At 43.0% G+C, this 20,683-nt stretch overlaps 1 protein-coding gene across 7 annotated transcripts in view; it reads right to left on the bottom strand.

Moving 5' to 3' along the window:
- CREB5 (cAMP responsive element binding protein 5) overlaps positions 1 to 20,683 on the bottom strand; it is a 271,299-nt gene that overhangs the window by 193,742 nt on the left and 56,874 nt on the right. For 3 of the 7 annotated variants that reach the window (XM_083468354.1, XM_083468359.1, XM_083468355.1), the window contains exons 2-4: positions 15,583 to 15,713; positions 12,257 to 12,328; positions 10,498 to 10,591 (exon numbers count right to left, since the gene is read on the bottom strand). In XM_083468354.1, the coding sequence (XP_083324480.1) occupies positions 10,498 to 10,591; positions 12,257 to 12,310 (148 nt within the window). In that variant the 5' untranslated portion in view covers positions 12,311 to 12,328; positions 15,583 to 15,713. Of the gene's footprint in view, positions 1 to 10,497; positions 10,592 to 12,256; positions 12,329 to 15,582; positions 15,714 to 20,683 lie in introns of those variants that run through there. The other 4 variants (XM_083468356.1, XM_083468358.1, XM_083468357.1 and 1 more) reach the window with 4 other exon arrangements.

The following is a 20,683-nucleotide window of genomic DNA, read 5'->3' as shown; positions in this document are numbered from 1 at the left end:
TCTCTCTCTCTCTCTCACACACACACACACACACACACACACTAGCACAGAGGGTGTTTTACACTGGAGAAAGGAGCATTAGAAGAAAGGATTAAATATTCTCTCAAACGACCACATCCTGGCTCTCCAAAGCAGTGCTGTGGGGCTGTACTTAGCTAATATAGCATGGGAAATAAGAGCAGGAGCAGCTAGGTTAGGTTTATTTCACATGGGTGACTTTTTGTTCTGTGTGTGTACATAGCATTATGGAGAAGAAAAGAGTTTGCATCTTTCCTATCATAACTACCATATTTTCCCGTGTATAAGACTAGGTTTTTCCCCTTAAAAATAATGTCCAGAATTAGGGGGTGTCTCATACACGGATAGTGCCGAGGGTGGATTTTCTTAAATCTGAGTCCCCCAAAATAGGGGGCGTCTTATACATGGCCATCCATCAGCAGATAGAGCTGAGTGTCATCAGCATATTGGTGACAGCCCAGCCCAAAGCTCCAGACAATCTGGGCAAGGGGGCGCAGAAAGATGTTAAAAAGCATCAGGGAGAGGATTGCGCCCTGCGGCACTCCACACACCAAGGAGTGGCGCGATGACATCTCCCTCCCTAGCGCCACCCTCTGTCCCCGACCAGAGATAAAAGAGCACAGCCATTTACGGGCTATGCCCTGTATCCCCACGTTGGCGTGTTAGTCTATTAAACTAAGGAACTGGTGAAATAGAGGAGGATGAACAAATGTTAAAACCACAATTTTTTAAAAAAACACCTAATAATAAAATTTATATAGAGAATGACAGCTTGCCGGTGAGAGTCCATAAGTGTCAATGAACCTCCTGTAATACCTACGTATCTCCTTTTCTTATGCCCAGTTTGCTCTTAACGTGTGTGAAGCCAATGCAACTTGATCAGTTAGGATAATTTATCTGGGACCACTGCAACCAATAAAATATCACACCCTCTGCCTGCTATTCATTCAGCTGCTCTAGTATTTTTAATGAACATTAAAGAACAAAAGGAGCTGATTGCAACAATAGGGTGGGGTGGGGTGGGGGGTTTCATTCTACGTTCTGAGTTATTTGAGCAATTTTGTCCTGAACGAAAGAGTGCTGTACAGTGTTTAACACCACCAAAGGCTTTCAGGAAACACCTACGGCTGTAGATTGTTTGAGTGGTCCCAGAGCCTTTTATAGAAAACAAGAGACTTCCCTAACTTTGTAAAGAATAGCACAATTTTATATGCATATATTAAAAAGTGAACCACAGCATGCAACGTTTTTCAAGACGGACTCTAACTTAAAGATGTTTGCTTCTATGAAGGAACTCTAAACTTAACGGATCCTTAAAAAGCGGAAAGGAACTGTATTATTTCAATCATACATCAGACTTGTTAAACAAAATACAGGTTTTTAAATATTATTTGTCAGACCATTTTTAAAAAATGGTATTGCTTAGCAATAACAAACAGCTTCAGAGAATAGCTATAGATTTTCTTCTTCTTCTTTTTAAAAAATCAAAGTCTTTCAAACTAAACCATAACAAATGTGATTAATCTACAGTGTGGATATGTGACAAGCAGAGATCCAAAGGGTGTAATTTGATGCCTGATATTTAACAAAACTGTTTAGTCTGCTGTACATTTAATAACAGGAATTTGGCTTGTTCAGCTGGAGCGCTTCAGTGAAGTTATATATTAGCCATGTTTTACTTCCATGCAATGATAACAAAATCAGAGAACTAGGAGCAATACGAGTGCTGAAACAAAGGCTGCCTATCACACCACAGAGGGGTTCAGATCTCTCTCACTTTCTTTTCCTTTTTTATTTTGACAAAGTTTTTATTTCCACCGACTTGTCACATCATTACTCAAGTGTATTAGACAATCTGTGTCCCGGGCAGCTGGTGGGTTGTGGGGGGTTGCCTTAATACCCCAGAAAACACGAGCATGGAAGGATTAGATTGCATGTAGCAGAATTGCCTTACTGCAGAGTTAACCAAAAATACACTAAAACCCATAGCCAACTTGAATGAACTTTATTTTTACCTGTTGTTTACAATCATGATCTTAAGGGATTAAGGCCCTGACAGTGCCAGTTGAAGGGGTGTGTAATATGTATCTGCATTTAACATTTCTGGAATGTTTTATACTGTTGTGGGTGGATAACATGGTCCCAGCTGAAAGAGAAAGTTTCTACTCATGAAGCTAAGCATCTGAAGACTCCTCAGCTGTGCACCAGATTGACCAGTGAGCATGAAGGCTAACATAGTCTTGTCATCTTGTTTCCTAGCAGGGTAACCTTATTCAGAGATAGGGAACCTTTTGCCCTCCATATACTGATGGACTACAACTCCCATTATCTCTGACCGCTGGTCATGTTGGTGCTCACCAGGTTTCCTATTCCTAAGCTAAATAGTCCCAGGAACCCAAAGTGCTAAGGATACAGTTGTCATGGGGATGCTACCAAAACAAGAACAAAACCACCAGCCTGTTGGTAGAAGGCATTCTTCCTCCCTGTTGCACTGCCTAGGAGCCATCATCACATGGAATGTGGGTAATCGGTGATGAGTTTTCATGTCATTGGTGCAACTGGTAGTGCCAGGGCCATTTACAGTTTGATAGGCCCAATCCTTGTGGTTCATGCTTCCCGGCTAGACAGACAATGGGAGGCCCTGATTAAATCCATGTTTTTTACCTTCTGGTCCCTAGCACAACTTCTGATCTAAAGCCCACCTACGCTCAGAGTCTATTAGGCACTCATTCTTCCAAGCTGAAACAAAGGCAAAGGACTCTGTGACAATCTCCCCTGCAGTGTCAACAGTAGGAGTAGGTTTGGCATGGCACTTTCCTTTACGATGCAGTTCTGCCGCAGAAGCCAAGACACAGGGAAATGGTTATGAACCATTGAAGTGCCTAAAGGAAAGCTTCCGCCAGAGCTATTATTCACACAGAGTGAAAAAGCCCTTAAGCCCTTTTTGAGGGGCTTGGCTCATGTGGGAGTTCCAGGCTATGGCAAAGGGATGGCCAGAGGAAGCAGGATTCTGGCACTGGGAGCACCCATATGTTTTGGACTACAACTCCCATCAACTTCACTCAAGTACAATGGTCAAGGTTAATGTGAATTGGAGCTTGAACCTTCTAGGAGTCTGAGGGAAGGCTGCTCCATCCCAGCCAGATGGGTGGAGCATAAATATTATTATTATTATTATTATTATTATTATTATTATTGGTAAAGGGACCCCTGACCATTAGGTCCAGTCGTGGCCGACTCTGGGGTTGCGGCGCTCATCTCACTTTATTGGCCGAGGGAGCCGGTGTACAGCTTCCAGGTCATGTGGCCAGCATGACTAAGCCACTTCTGGCGAACCAGAGCAGCGCAGGGAAACACCGTTTACCTTCCTGCCGGAGTGGTACCTATTTATCTACTTGCACTTTGACATGCTTTCGAACTGCTAGGTCGGCAGGAGCAGGGACCGAGCAACGGGAGCTCACCCCGTCGCAGGGATTCGAACCGCCGACCACAGAGCAAGTCGTAGGCTCTGTGGTTTAACCCACAGTGCCACCCGCATCCCCTATTATTATTTTTTGTGTTGTTGTATTTTCATAGAAGAGTACATACCTGTTTGCCATGATTATGTAAAGAAAAATCCTCCCCATCCCCTTTTTTTGTTTGAAACTGCTTTTCACTGGTTTCTTGCTGTTCACTTCTGCCAGTATCTGATCTTAACACATATTACTGGGAGCAGTGTGTGTGTGTGTGTGTGTGTGTGTGTGTGTGTGTGTGTGGAATAAACTGCACCCTGGTAAGAACATGGCTAATGTATGTAAAAAGTAAGGGGTGGGTGGGGGAATTTAATGAAGTTTAAGCATACTGCACCTGGGTTTGCTATAGGGCAACTATGGCTACAATTCCTTTCAAATGCAGATGACATGAAATAACTTTGCCAGAAAAACAAGGAAGGGAAGGGGGTGGAAAAAGATGAATGCCTGATGGGAAAGCACGTCTAAAGGGGAAAGTCTCTCCCACTCATATATCATTTCTCTTTTTCATTAGAAAATCTTAGAATAAACCATCTAACTTTAAGGAATTTAGATTTCCTGAGGGGCTAGGTGGGTGATGAAACAGGTTTTTTTTTTCCCTAACAGCATCTCTGTCAGAGCAAAAACTAATGAGATGAGAGTAGGGGAAAAAATAGATGCATCCTAAATTACAGGCTGACTAACCTGATGTTAAACTAGATCAAGCAAATGTATCTTTGTTTCCTAAATACTGTACAATCCCACAGGGATGACCTGGTTCAGTGTAATTGGCTTATTCCACACTTAAAACACACTTTTTCTTCTTCTTTTTTGAAATATACAGTGTAAAACTAAACATGTTTATTTGGAAGAAAGTTCCAGAGGCCAATGGGATCAGTCCCAATAGGTATCTAAGATTACAGCCTAAATTCTAAATCTATTTAGGTAGTGGGGGTTGGGGACTGGGTAAGTGGCTGTGATTGCCATCATTTAAAAAGTCTGACCTATAGGAAAAGGCCAAGGTGCTGCAAGAAAGGGGGAAGAGATATTGCCACTCTTCCTTTGAGCTGCTCACACCATTCATGCCCCAGACCTGATTTGTGCTAGTTTGGGTCTTATCCAATGCTGTAGGCTAAGCTTACTGATCACTCAGCAATGGCTCTATGCATAACTAACAAACAAGATTAGAGCTGAACTTGGAGGGGAAAAAATATCCTCAAGCAAACTGTCATAGTTCAAATGTGTTTTTGCAAAAATTCTCCTAGTTTGACTTTTGTCCAACAATTCCAATTATATTTAATGTGAGGATTTTAGATAAAAACAAAGCATAAAAGTACTGAGTATGGTGCCATTATTGCTTTTTAAAAAAATCATCGAGATGTGTGATTTTTTTTAAAAAAAATATATCGTAAGAACTGTATTGCTGTATTGTTTTTAACACTCGATTGGGAGCCGCCCAGAGTGGGTGGGGAAACTCAGCCAGATGGGCGGGGTATAAATAATAAATTATTATTATTATTATAAGAAGAGCACATAAGAAGACAGTGGAACAGACGGTCTCCCTTGGGAGGTTGTAGACTCTCCGTCCTGGGAGGTTTTTAAGCAGAAGTTGGTGGCCATCTGTCATGGATGCTTTAGCTGAGATTCCTGCATTGCAGGGGGTTAGACTAGATGACCCATGGGGTCCTTTCCAACTCTACAATTCTATCATTCTATGACTGCTGGGTCAGACCAAATGTCTGTCTACTCCAGCATCCTGTTCTCACAAGCAGGGCATGAAGGCAACAGCATTCCTTCCACTTGCAGTTCCCAGTAGCATAGAGTTAAAACATGCCATCATGACTAGCAGCTGTCGATAGCCTTATGCTCTATGGATCTGTCAAATCTCCCTTTAAAGCAGCAGTTCTCAACCTGTGGGTCCCCAGGTGTTGTTGGACTACAACTCCCATCATCCCTGAGCTCTGGCCTTGCTAGCTAGGGGTGATGGGAGTTGTAGTCCAACAACATCTGGGGACCCACAGGTTGAGAAAGGCTGCTTTAAAGACATTCAAGTTGGTGTCCCTCATCTGGTCACAAAATCCGTAGTTTAGCCATGTGCTTTGTGAAGAAGTGCACGTCCTTTTGTTTGTCCGAATCTTCCACCGTTCATCTTCAATCAATGGCCTGGGTTCTAGCATCATGAGAGGGAGAAGATATTTTTCTGTCCCTCAGAGTCAAATGTCAGAAGCCAAACTTGAAAATATTTGAAATTAAAAACAACAACTGTATCCTGGAATTATTGACATTTTAAATTGCACTCAATTTTGTGAAAGCTTTAAAATTGTGGACAGAAATGTGACTGATATGGGGACTGTTGTCATTGTACTACAGTGTGAGAGACACTGTTAATGGCCAGAATAATGTCTGAATTCTTCCCTCGCATCCAATGGGTGACTCTCAACCGGCTCACACTTACAAACCTAGCCTTTGTGTTGTTTAAATAAATGGAAAGTACCTCATTTAGCATTGCATAAAACAGGTGCCCTATGGGATAAATGCATTAAGACATTATACCTATCGCAATTACATTTCCGCCTTCTGATGTGTATTCACCCGTGGCATTTTGGCAATACACTTGCAGCATTTATTTTACATTAGAGGAGGTGATTCCCTAAATGGGATGAGCAATCTGAATCATCTCCCTGAAGCCAATCCTGTAACATGTACTTCACCTCATCCTCCCTTACTTTGAATAACTTTGTACAAATGCGGCACCCAGGAAAAATACATCCATCAGGTGAAGTGAGAAAACACAGAACCAGCAGAAAGGAATACAAGAGGGAAAACATACAAAAGATCCCTTTATAATTCAGCGGATGAGCCTCAATCCAACTCAGGAAGGGCAGTATGAGAGTCTGTGAAAACTGTTATCCCACTGCAGACTTCTTCCCAAACTCTGCTGAATTATTCTGTGAGTGTTAATGATTTTTAAAAGCCACTGACATGGCTCAGAGATTACATACTGTCTGCAGTATAAACAGTTACACAGAGTGTTTCAAGGACTTTTATTGCTTCTGGTTCCAAGCTTTTCCCTCTGCTAGTTAGGGTTTTGTGTGTTGTTGTTTTTTACAAGTGTCTATGTAACTATGCAAAATGTTCACAGATGTGCTCTTGAGGACAGTCTCCACCCCTGGCAGTTCCCCCAGAGATTCTCTTTTCACCTCAGAAAACTCCTCTCTCCGCAGAACTTAAAGGAATTCCTGTGGAGCAGGTGTTAGGGATGGCAAGTTGACTCGGAAGGAGTTCCATCCACACCATGTATCTCAACAACATTGTTTTCCTCAAATAATCATGGGAACTGTAGTTTGTTAAGGGTGCTTTTGTGAGGGGGTGACATACAATTCCCAGAATTCTTTGGGGGAAGCCCTGGCCGTTAAAGTGGAATAAATGTGCTTTAAACGTCTGGTGTGAAGTGTGCACGGAAATGTCTACCTAGAAGCAGCTTTCGACATTCTCAGTGGTCTGATTCCACCCTCCTAGTTCAAGGTTAGACCCAAGGAAGAAAGAACCAGAGCTCTTTACAAACAAATGTTGACATCGGGAAGATGGAAAAGCTGGGGCAGCCATGAGCCTCAACGCCTTGTTCCCTTTAGCCTTATTTGGGTATTCCTTCACACCTTTAAGAACTGTACAGAGGGGGAGAGCAGGGCCAGTTACCCACTACTGCATCCTGCTATAATAATAATAATAATAATAATAATAATAATAATAATAATTGTTATTATTATTTATTTATACCCCGCCCATCTGGCTGGGTTTCCCCAGCCACTCCGGGCGGCTTCCAACAAAACACTAAAATACAATAACCTATTAAACATTAAAAGCTTCCCTAAACAGGGCTGCCTTCAGATGTCTTCTAAAAGATTAGTAGTTATTTTTCTCTTTGACATCTGGTGGGTGGGCGTTCCACAGGGCGGGCGCCACTACCAAGAAGGCCCTCTGCCTGGTTCCCTGTAACTTGGCTTCTCGCAGTGAGGGAACCGCCAGAAGGCCCTCAGTGCTGGACCTCAGCCACCATGCTTTGGGAGGGGGGTTATATATTGAGGGAGTGCCTGCTGTATACAAGTCGCATCCCTTGTAAGAAGAGCCCTACCAAAGAGTCGAAGGCTAATCTTGTCCACCTAGTTCTTCTTTATCTCCAATGGATACACAATGGATACACAAAACTCCACCTGAACTCCTTCTGGTTACTCCAAATTGCACAATGAAACTATCATAGAATTGTAGAGTTGGAAGGGACCGCGGGGATCATCTAGTCCAACTTCATGCAATGCAGGAACTTGCAGCTGTCCTGTATGGGGATTGAATCTGCAATCTTGGCGTTATTAGCACCATGATCTAACCCACTGAGCTCTCCAGAATCAGCCAGTCTATAAGCTTAAGCTTAAGAATTCTTAACTGACTTGTACAGTCATACCTCGGGCTAAGAATGCTGTGGGTTGCGTGTTTTCGGGTTACGGACCATGGTGAACCCGGAAGTACTGGAACGGGTTATTTCTAGGTTTCAGCGCTTTGCGCATGCACAGAAGACCGAATCGCATCTCGTGCATGCACAGATGTGGCGCTGCAGGTTGCGAACGTGCCTCCTGCACGGATCACGTTCGCAACCCGAGGTTCCACTGTAATCTAACTGTACCACTGAGGGCTAGGGAGGTGGGAGGATGAGGAATATGGGAAGTTTCTTTTTTGTTATTACGTCTTACTTGTTGTTTTCATTTTTAGCTTCGTAAAATTATAAAAGCCAATAAAAATATATGTTTTTTAAAAAATAAAAAGAACCTCTGCTTCCCATACAAAAAATGGGGAAAGGCAATTAGAGACAGCTGTAACATAAGAAGACCCCTTTGGATAAGAACAAAATTTGGTACAGTGGTGCCTCGCAAGACGAAAAGAATCTGTTCTGTGATTCTCTTCGTCTAGCGGTTTTTTCGTCTTGCGAAGCAAGCCCATTGACGGATTAGCGGATTAGCGCTATTAGCGCTATTAGCGGCTTTTAGCGGCTTTTAGTGGCTTATCTGCTGATCGGATCAGCTGATAAGCGGCTTAGCAGCTTAGAAAAAGGGGGGGAGGAAAAAAACACAGCAGGAACTCGCAAGACATTGTCGTCTTGCGAAGCAAGCCCATAGGAAATTCGTTTTGCGAAGCACCTCCAAAACGGAAAACTCTTTCGTCTAGCGAGTTTTCCGTCTTGCGAGGCATTCGTCTTGCGGGGCACCACTGTATCCTGTTTTCCACAGTGATCAACCAGATTTCTATGGGTAGACCAGTCCTCTCTTACTGACCTTTTGCAGCAATTGGTACCCAGAGGCATGTTGCTTTCTCGAGTCTTGAAGGTTTTATTTAGCCACAATGACTATCAACCACAAAAAGTCTTATCCTCCACTAATTTAGCCTAACTCCCTTTTAATGTTCTCCAAGTTGCTGGCCATCACCTGATTTTGCATAACTTAGCCACACCCTGTGTTACAGAAGAAGCACTTTCTTTCATCTGTTCTGACTCTCCCATCCTTTGGCTCCATTAGATAACCCCATGTTCTAGTATTATGAAAGAGGAAGGAAAACGTCTCCCTATTTGCTTTCTCCACATCACACATACTTTTGTAAACCTCTATCATGTTCCTTCCCTTCCCTTCCTCAGCTTTTCCCCACAAGGTGCAAGCTATATATATTGCTCAATTGCACATAGTTTGTTTCTGACTTTTTGTTTGTTTGTTTGATAGCATAGATGCAAAGGTTGGAAAATTAGAAAGTGGAGAAAACAGCACAATTTCCCATATTTATGTATCTTGGAGGATGAAGCATGTATGGCAAAGGCACATTTGTGCAAAAAACAAGGAAAATGGTTCAGGTTTCTTCCTCACTGTACCAGTTTGTGCTGTCAAAGAACAAAACACTAGAAGAAACAACACACAACTAAGCATCACATGGCAGGAGCAACACTTTTGACTCACCACAGTACTCCTCAAACAGGACTGTGCGTATTTAATTTATCATACACTCAGTTGGGAAAATGTGAATGGGCTGTGGTCTGCCTTTTGCATCTTGAGAACATAACTGAACAATGAAATGAACATAAGCCCATTTACCATCCAAGGTGTGACAGCATTGTGGGCCAGCACCCCTCATTGTTGATCCAGCACTGAGTCCTGAACACTGGGGCTAACCTGCCTCGCCTGCTGGAGCCTCAAATCCAAGCCTGCCTGTGCAATTGACCAATAGCAGGCAGGCTGGAAGGTGGGCCTTTCCCAAGGGGCGGGCCTAACGGAGCAGAAGGCTTCCCTTGGGTCCGCTCCTGGGGAAGAAGAAGCAGCACACCCTGGCCTTGCACCCAGTTATTCACCAGATCTCCCACTCTCCCTCCCTTTGTATATTGGTTTTCTTGTTTGTCCTTGACCTTGCTATGGACCTCGTTGGCTGCCGTCTTCAAGGCCAAGCAGGAATTTCCCCCCCCCATCTGACCAATTGGCTTGTCGTCTGGCAGTTTTGCCTACCTCATAGCAATCATTACAACTTGGCAGCTCAGGTAAGCCTTGGCTGGAAGGGAGGTTGTAGCCTCTGCTTGCGCCTCCGAGGGAAACAGTATCCCGTTAAAGGGATCCAAGAGGAATTGCTTCCATCCTGATGCTCAGCTGGGAGCTAGGACCACATTACTCCTCAAGACAGCGATCTCTCATTCCTATTTGACGTAGGTCATAGGATGGCCCTGCTCTCAGGTTGACCCAGGTGGTTCCAGAAGTCAATGGTTATACCCAGTGCCTATGCCAAACCTCTGACACCCGTAATCAGTAAAGCTGTAGCCTTATTTGACCCAAATTCTAATGTGTCTTGTCTGCTTATTCCTGGTAGATGGGGCAACGGGGGTGGGGTGGGGAGCCTTGGCACGAAACGAATGTTTATCCTTATCCGCATCAGAATTGACAACCGATTGCCTTTCCTACTCCTATCTTCTTACCTGATAACATGTTATCTGTTTTCAGTGAAGGAAACTTCAAAGTCATTTCATGTTTGTGCCTGTGAATCATCAGGTGATCTTCTGTTGGAAAACGCTGCCAAGCAAACACAAAAGGAAGGGAAGATTTCATTTCTGAATATATGTCTGGCAAGGGACATTCTTTTTGTTCTTAAGGTAACTGGTTCAGGCATTACGACAACACGGTTAAGGATGTGGGAAGGGGTGGACTCCAATGATTCAATGAGTAAAATTAATCTTTACCCATCATTTAAGAGAACCTATTTTCTATAAGGATAACGGCACACGCAAATGTATTTCTCTAGTGATGGCTGCTTTGGTGGTTAGTGGATTTTTTGGTTCTCCCTCCCCTTTCTCTATACTTTTCAAGGTGTGCTCAGACAATAGTCTATAGATATCATCATAAATATTAATAGTACTATTTCAGTGTTGATATCAAAGCAGCCAAAACGCTACCATCAATGCACATAAAACCCATGGGAATGCCAAGGTTTGCCATAATAATGGTAAGGCCATGGAGAATCCTAAGGGGAAGGAAAAGCCCCAAACAGCTCAATGAATATTAGAATGCAGATTATTTTGGGAAACCAGATTATGACTCCACACTGTAACATGTTGTTTCAGGAGCCACTTGTTATTACTGCGCAAGATGTCCCCAAAGGGCTGGAGTTATTTTATTTTATTTTTCTTATTTATTAAAAGGTTTGCTCTGCTTTTCATCTCATCTGGGTCTCAAAGCAGTTTGCAGAGAATAAAAACATACGCAAAATGTAAAGCATATATTCACTGGACTAGTGACAGCTGTATAGCTTAGCTACAGAATTGTGTTATGTGGCTTTATTTATTATTTCTATCTTGCCCTTTCTCCCACAGGATCTTGGGGGTGGTGGTGGTAAAGGTAAAGGGACCCCTGACCATTAGGTCCAGTCGTGGCCGACTCTGGGGTTGCGGTGCTCATCTCGCTTTATGCCGAGGGAGCCGGCATACAGCTGGTCATGTGGCCAGCATGACTAAGCCGCTTCTGGCGAACCAGAGCAGCGCACGGAAACGCCATTTACCTTCCCGCTGGAGTGGTACCTATTTATCTACTTGCACTTTGACGTGCTTTTGAACTGCTAGGTTGGCAGGCGCAGGGACCGAGCAACGGGAACTCAACCCATTACGGGGGTTCGAACCGCCGACCTTCTGATCGGCAAGTCCTAGGTTCTGTGGTTTAACCCACAGCGCCACCCACGTCCCGACTTGGGGGGAGGGGTGGTACAGTATCCTAAATATAGTTTCTATTAATGGTTCCCAATTAGCTAAGTACTGCGGACCTCCTGTTTTTCAAAAGCCAAGCAATTGCTTTTGAAAATGTTGGAATCTCTGTGGCAGTTTGGTTAGGTGAATGGTGTCACCATACCCTCCAACATGTCTCAGCACAAAACCAGGATGCATGTCTTCTGGGCTGTACTCCTGCATTAGCATGGTGCCCCAAAATGAGATGCCTTGGACAGTTGATGGATATGTGCCATGGACTCCCTGGGTGGGTTAGGCGGGCCCCCAGAGGCCCGCAGGGCACCAGTTGGGAACCACTGGTTTATACAATAACAACACCATATAAAACGAAATATCCAAGCAATATCAAACAGCCTTTAAAAATCCGTAATAAATGTATAAAAGACCAGATACATGTTAATACACCAGAAGATGTTATGCTACAGCTATAGACTTGGTTTGTATTCCTAGCCATTCAACTCACCTGTGAGCAGCCTGGGGCACTGCAGACAAAAGGCCTCTCCTGTTCCAAATTCATCTTTGATTCCTCATGAATCTACATGTTAAAAGGAAAGGAGGGAAATGGAACCCCTACATTTCAGAAAACAGAGAAAGTATCGTTGCCTGGGCCCCCATAAAAAACATCAACAACACACAGAAACTTTACCACCCACCCTTAACTCCTAAAATCAAACTTCCTAGTGTCTGCTCCTAAGTGCCCTTCCAGAGCATATTTGTGCACTTAAAACGAAGACAGAATTATCCTGTCAGAGGAAGTTTCTATCTGGAGAAAAATTATTCTCAGTGTTATTGTTAGATAATACTACCGATGCTATTCAGAAATGTCACAAATTAAATACTGTATACCTTTTTACCTTTGCCTCTTCTAGTGATTATCACTTCAAACATAATGCTTAAGAGCCTTTTCTAAGACTCTGAAGTGATTATCTTGAGCAGTGATTAAGTATTAAGAAGATAAGATTAAATATTATTTATTGATGTATTTATTAAACTTATATTCTGCACCTTCCTCCAAATGAGCTCAGGATGGCGATCATCAAACAATACAATGAAAACCTCTAAAAACAGTTCTAAAGAAACAGCTGCTATAAAACAGTTTAAATACAACCTTCTAAAAAGAAAATTTAAAACTCCTAAAATCAGTTAGGTACTCTCTAACTAATAATCAAATGCATGAGTAAACAGGAATCTTTTTAAATTTCTCCTAAAAGTTAATACTGAAGGAAATGGAAGCACTTCACGAGGGAGGGCACTGCAAAAGTTGGGGACCACCACCAAGAAGGCCTGGCTGTGGGTCACCACCAACCACCAACTGAGCCTCCTTTGCTGATCATAGGGCTGAATATGGTTGCTATTGGGGAAAGCACTCTTTTAGATTCGATCCATTCCAATATAGGATTGGATCCAGAGGCACTTCCTCCATAGCAGATCGAACCCTTGCTGTCCAAATAATGAGTGTAATGAAATGACCTCTGAAGGTATACAAGGACCTTTTTGCATGAACAAACAAAGCATATAGAATCCATCTGTTCAGTGGCGTAGCGTGGGTTGTCAGCACCCGGGGCAAGGCAAGTAATTTGCACCCTCTAACCCGTGGATTTGCACCCCCTAACCCGTGGATTTGCGCCCCCTAACCCTAACCCCCAGATGTTGCGCCCGGTGTGGCCGGCCCCCCCTGCACCCCCCACACTACGCCACTGCATCTGTTGTCCTTTGCATTAATTCATTGAAAATAATGTTCCATCATTCTGCCCCCACATTGTGGATGAGGGGAGAAAACAGACTTTATACAACCTGACAACCGAGCCACTGCATCCATCTCTCTTTCTTATAATGTGTGGAAAGATGCAATGTGACTTCAGCACAGGAAGAAGGGGAAAGAGCTAAAAGAATCATTTGAAATTATTCCCCCCCCCCCATGGCAATATTAAGAATATACTATATGTTTGGAATGTTGGGCAGGGGCATTCTTTTTTGGGGGGGGCGGGGTTTTCATAAGCCTCAGTTGGTTATATAATGGGAAACCAATACCCTAAATTGCAAATTATGGATCCTTGTTGAAGAAACAGTTTTGACCATGTCACTCCGTGGAAAAACTCGCTTCAGTTCTGGAACATTCCTTGTGGCAAATGTAGTCCCAAGTTGCTTTCCATTGCTTTGCTACCTTCATCCATAAAATAGCAACTCATGCTTATTCAGTTTAGAACTTCCAATGAACTCGTTAGCAACAAATTACATCCATTTCATCTACTGTATAACTCTTGAGTCAATCTGATTCAATTTTACAGGGATATTTGTTAGCTTAAAAATCTGGAGATTCTGTCACATTATTGTCCCATTTTTGGGGACTGGCATTCTTGGTTGATATAGCAAACCTCTCACCCACTGTGAAGCTGGTGAAAGTGTGGGAAGTTGATATTCCACTTCCATATTCCATTCATTCTTGTGCTTGAATTTTGCTGGCTGCTGTTGCGATAGTTGAAACCATTGTAGATTATATACATTTGGACTAGTTATCAAGGCTATTGAATCTTATAATTGACACCAGGAAGGTAGATCTGAAAATGGGTCACGTGATCATGTTTCATTGGCTTTTACCAATCATTGATTTGGAGGAGGGGGAGATTTCCAGTAGACTCATGGAATCATAGAATTGTAGATTTGGAAAGGATCCCCCAAGATTCATCTAGTCCAATGCCCTGCAACACAGTGTAGTACACACTGATGCTTGCAAACTGCAAGCTGTGTTTACTAGGGTGGCTATAATATTGTTTCCTTACACTGATAAACACATATGTCATCTGAAACAAACTGAGTCACAACAAGCCTAAAGAGAATGCTGAAATAAAGCAGGAGCAGGCGGTGGGTCAGCCTAAAAATCTCACTTAGCTTCTCTTGCTGCAGTGAGTCATTTCCAGGCTAGCAGGACAAGCTGGCCCTTGAGCAAACTACAGTGGTACCTTGGTTCTCAAACTTCATCCGTTCCGGAAGTCCGTTCCAAAACCAAAGCATTCCAAAACCAAGGCGCGCTTTCCCATAGAAAGTAATGCAAAACAGATTAATCTGTTCCAGACTTTTAAAAACAACCCCTAAAACAGCAATTTAACATGAATTTTACTATCGAACAAGACCTTTGATCCATACAATGAAAGCAATAATCAATGCACTGTACTATAAAATAAATAAAGACAGTCCGATTATTATTTTTTCTTACCTGCACTGATGATACTCATTGTTTAGATGGGGGGCTTTTATCCATTTCCGCAGTCACACAACCAATCAATCAGTAGCTGAACTGGGTTCCACACAGTCACAAAAACAAATTGACCAAAAAAATCATCTCAAAAACAAAAATGCAAAATAAATAGCAAAAACAAAAGAGCCAAACTTAATCCATTCCGGAAGTCCGTTTGACTTACGAAATGCTTCTGATTGGTGCAGGTGCCCTGGAAACAATAGCCGACAGCCGTATTGGACGTTTGGTTTCCAAAAATTGTTTGAAAACCGGAACTCTTACTTCTGGGTTTTCAGCATTTGAGAACCAAGGCGTTTGAGAACCAAGGCGTTCGAAACCAAGGTATCACTGTATAGTGGTTTCTTTCTGAAATGGACTAATGCCATGCTTGCTTGCTTTTATTACATTGGACAACTCTAATATGGATATGCATCAAGACACCATAGAAATCTCTTACTTATCAGAAATTAATATTTCCAAAAATACCCTTTTTCATTTCGTGTTAATAAATCTTAAAAATGCTTCATATTAGTGAAAGGCTTTGAGAAACTTACACTTTACATTTATTAGAAGAAGGTACCACACTGTCCTGCTCACATTCTTCAGCTCTGGGTCAAGAGGCAAACTTCAAGCGAAGAGTCTGCTGCTATTTCAACACAGGCCTTTATTGCTCTGCTGGTGCTATCTAAATAAGAGGGGAAAGCTGGTGAGAAAATTTTATGGCAACCCACAAACAATTGTCTTGGATCAAAAGAACTGTACACAGCAGGGCAGTATTAAGTTCCAATATTACACAGAAACTAGAGAGAGAAATAAGGTGGGTCACAGCTCTCCTTTTCTTTCTTCCATTATAAAGTGGGATTTCCTTAGTCTTACTTTTTCTCAGTGGAAGCTGACAACCGAACATATCTCAATCTGAACAAAACTACAGGATTATCTATGAATGTGGGACTAAATTTTCTGTAACACGTGAAACAGGCTCGGCCGCAATTTTCTGGAGCTTTAGCAATTTTAACACAAGAAGCAATTCTCAATGAAATTATGGAGACATTTTTATAAAAGAAGTTAAGGCAATATATACTGAACAATCAGCAAAATTGATCGTAAATAATGTCCTGGCTGAGAATTGCAAAATAACCAAAGGAACTAGACCAGGTTGTCCACTGTCACTTTTATTGTTTATAATAGTTTTAGAAGTTTTGGTGCAAAGAATAAGATGTAATCAAGCAATTAAAGGAATAGGGGTGGGAAAGAGAAAATATAAATTAAAAGCTTTCTCAGATGATGTGGTGATGTCTGTAGAAGAACCAACAGAGTCACTCCCGAAATCACTAGAAGAGATAAAAAAATCCGGAGAAATATCAGGTCTTAAAATGAATAAAGATAAAAACAAACTCTTGGTAAACAAAATTCCTGGTAGGGAAATTGGGGACATTCCAGGATCAAAACAGAAGCCATGATGGCTTTCGTAATTCCAGTAATGTCCCTGGGAAATCAGGACACTTGGAGGGTATGATAGCAGCAGCTGCATCTGAAGTGCTGCTCACAGGTCAACAGTTTGGGGTACTAAGAAACCAAAGGCTGGTCTTGGAGAATCACCAAGGACAGCACTTTGTACAAAGCAGAACTTTTGCAGCTAGTGCAGCAGTAAGTAGAATTAACTCTCCCTCCTCAACCCGCCTCAACATAGATGTTCCTGCTGCTCAGGAACATGAGGCGAAGTAAAGCTGGTTGGTACAGATGCTACAGGAAAACCAAAGGAACAGGTCATGGTGGAAGACCAGCTTGTATAACAGGAAAACAGGGTGGAATTCAGACTTTGCAGAGGGAGCACTTTGCAAACATTTTCATCCCTTGTGAAATTAGCCCATCCTTTCAGGATTCTTTGTGTCAGATCTCATTAAAAAGAATTCAGCATAGGACTATACAAAAGTGACAGCAGACCAAAGAGTTCAAAGATCAAGTACAGTACAGATAGGGTTGAGACCGTGCAGAATGATAATATCTCCACAAATCCTTAGTCCGCAGAAAGGATATCCCACTGAACTTAAGTAAGTGAAATTAGGGGTGTTGAGCGTTTTTCTTTCTCTCCCCCCCCCAAATTTGTTGAGCTAAAAAATGAGGTTTTGAGCTATTTTTAATTAAAGTTATCCAAATCTACACTACTGACATGGGCCATACGCCACGGTTTCCCCAGACATTTCAGCAATTTCCACCTGGACACTGTTTGCGAGGACTGAATGCTGGCTGCATCCCGGAAATTTCAGACATATGGTATATAGTAAAATATATGGGAACTGACATCTTAATTTCAGAATCGAAACAATTGTACTTGTAATCATTATATGCCAGTTTCTGAAAGTATTAGCGTAGTTGTGCAAGTGAAAAGAAGCTTAGGATTTAATGTAGATGTTAACAACATCTTTCAAAATTCATTGCCCTGTAGTGACCAAGTAAAGCACGGTATTGGCAGCCTACATATGCTAGGAAGCCCACTGCATTGTTGAAGCCTGACACACCGATGAAATATCACTCACTCAGCACGAGGCAGAAAGATACATGGCATTCAGACTGAAAGAGTGTGGATAAAGATTGGCTGAAGATAGAACTGTGTTCAGGCCAATATTGTTTAATGTGTATTCTCTAATGGGTAATTCACATAGCTATGGAGAGGGAGTGCATTCTGACTTTTCCATAATCTTCACCAATGGCTTGTGTGATTGTGATAAGCTGCATATATACAGTACATACCGTATTTTTCACTCTATAAGATGCACTTTTCCCCTCCTAAAAAGTAAGGGGAAATGTGTGTGCGTCTTATGGAGCGGATGCAGGCTGCGCAGCTATCCCAGAAGCCAGAACAGCAAGAGGCATCACTGCGCAGAGCTCCCTCTAGCTGTTCTGGCTTCGCCACGCGAAGCCTCTTCAGGGCAGGGGGAGCCTTCATCATGCTGCCCCGAAGAGGCTTTGCACAGCTATCCCAGAAGCCAGAACAGCAAGAGGGATCGTTGTGCAACACTCCCTCTTGCTGTTCTAGCTTCTGGCCTAGCCCCTCAGTCCCTTCCCCCACCTCCTGGAAAAGCCCCCAAGAGCCACGTGGAGCATGTGTGGCTCTTGGGGAAAAGCCTGGAAGCGCCGCACACACGCTCCACACAGCTTGTGAAAGGGAGCGCTGAGCAGAGCCTGGGATGCATACAGGCTCTGCTCAGCACTCCCTTTAAAGAATATTTTTTCCCTGCATTCCCTCTCTAAAAATAGGTCCGTCTTATGGTCAGGTGTGTCTTATGGAGCGAAAAATACGGTACATATCATACATAGGCAACTCCTGCAGCCAAGCTGGTGTAAAACGTATTGCTCTCCTTTCCTTTGGACCACATCAGCAAGGCTGAGAGGAGGGTCTTGTTGTCTGGGCAGCCCAGGACCTCCATACACAATGCCCAAGCTTGCACCCCACAGAGCTCACTTCAGTGCTGCTAAGGAAGCAAAAACAACGCAGGAGGCAGCACTTATGAGTTACTGGTCTCTTCAGCCACAGCAGGCGCTGTGATTCTCCAGCAGTTTAACTTCACCCCCGGAGGCGTACTCCGTTGTCTCTCAAGATGTCAATAATATATATTGACATAATAGGGAGAAGGGACTTTTTTGCATGTATTGGAAATAAAACCCAAATATTGTTGTAATATTCTTGCGTAAATTAATCCACCACCACCACCCCTATCTCAAAACACGTGTTTCAAATTGAACAAGAGAGATTACAATGTCCCGGTACATCTTCAGTGGTACTGTCAAGTTTGAAGGAACCCTGAGCAAGATGCCCTTGGGCAGGAAGGAGGGATGTTGCCACGACTGCTCAAACACTTCCCTCCCACATGCCACCCTATCCCTTCCCTGTGGCACTGCCTTAACTGCTCTAGCACCCATAACCTGCCAGCATGGCCATTCCGTATCCAACCCATGTTCCCCATACATCAAAATCAACTTAGTCACAACCCCTCTTCAATGCCTTCCTGTCTATACACCAAGGCAGCACCCTCATAAACCACCTCAAGCTCTTCCCACATTTCAAACTCAGAAACAAGGCCCATGTGGAGCAGGTGCTGGTAAACAGCCTCTCTCACTGTCTTAGATTCCAAGGAAATATTTTTCTGGAGGGAGATGCAGCGGCTGCTTGACAAATGACGTGAAAGGAGAGCAGGGCCACCAGTATCTCCACCTCAGCCCAACATGGGCACAGCCTCACTGTCAATCTGTCATGGGGTTAGTGAATATACATTGCCAAGCATGGTCCCTAACATAGCAAGGAGCAAATTACAGACATATTTAAGTAACCTGAAGTTTGGGGGTTTTGGCCCTTCAGATTTTCCACAGGTCTGGAAACACCTCCAGAGAACAAAAAAGAATTCAAAAATACAGTGGTACCTCGGGTTACATACGCTTCAGGTTACATATGCTTCAGGTTGCAGACTCCGCTAACCCAGAAATATTATCTTAGGTTAAGAACTTTGCTTCAGGATGAGAACAGAAATCGTGCTCTGGCAGCGCAGCAGCAGCAGGAGGCCCCATTAGCTAAATTGGTGCTTCAGGTTAAGAACAGTTTCAGCTTAAGTACAGGCCTCCGGAACGAATTAAGTACATAACCTGAGGTACCACTGTACAGCACGTCAAACAACAAGCCCACTCCTCAAATGACCACTCCTCAAATATTTCACTGCTCACTTTGTATCTTACCCTTGTGGGTATATCAGATTAGCACAACGTTGTCTTTGCACAACTGCTGGAAAGGAATGGCGTGAAATCACTGGACCCTGTTCTCCTTTCAGTCTTTGCATAAAAAACAAATAACTAAATAGAATATCTGCAAAAATTTGTAAGGCTTAACTCGTAAGAATATCACGCAGGCTTGTTTCCTGTTCCAATGTTATTCTTGAAGTGGGTTGCAGTCAGAATCTGATTTTCATCGAGCTATTATTATTTGCAGCTGTGCGACCTTCTTAACCCTGTTTCAAAAGTGACATTTCAGCCTTCAGCTCCATCCTGACTGAATGTTGCAGAGTTTTCAACCTTGTGATTAACCCTTAAGAAAGGGACAGAGTAATTGTCGTACACCTACCCAGTCTAGGTCAGAGGCTCAGCCCTGCAAACTATTCACTATGGGCATATTTGTTTTCCATGGAGAAATAATACGTATTTTTAAATAAATAAAAAAGCTTCAATGGAATGTAAAATCCACATGGATTCACGAGAAACATGAAAAAGAGAGGAGGGGAATCTAGTTCCCTGCATGCTGATCTCTCTTAGAAAGACATTGGTTCTTCATGCTTGACTTGGGACAACTTCCAATGTTACGGGACAGACAAGTTTCTGTTTGTCTACACTACAGCATGCTTCACAGAGCACTCTAACCCATGAAGGAGGGAGATGCATGCCAGCGTCGATGTTTATCATGCATCTTCAGTCACGCACCAGCTCCTCACTATACATTATTAAGTGTTTGATGAAAGAAACAAACAGTGAACAAATGGGAACTTGCCTTGCCTGTGAATCTTGAAGTATCCCATAGCATTTGGCCCAAGTTCCTGTGGGCATTATTCCCAACTCCCCTCGGGGTTTGTTTCCCCCCATTCCTAGAAGTTAGCATTCTGTGGGCACCGGTTA

The sequence above is a fragment of the Podarcis liolepis genome (genome assembly GCF_965112155.1).
Source record: "Podarcis liolepis genome assembly, chromosome: 12".
In the NCBI taxonomy this organism is placed as follows: domain Eukaryota; kingdom Metazoa; phylum Chordata; class Lepidosauria; order Squamata; family Lacertidae; genus Podarcis; species Podarcis liolepis.
Note: the sequence above shows the minus strand (reverse complement) of the source record. Positions and strands in the feature narration are given on the sequence as shown.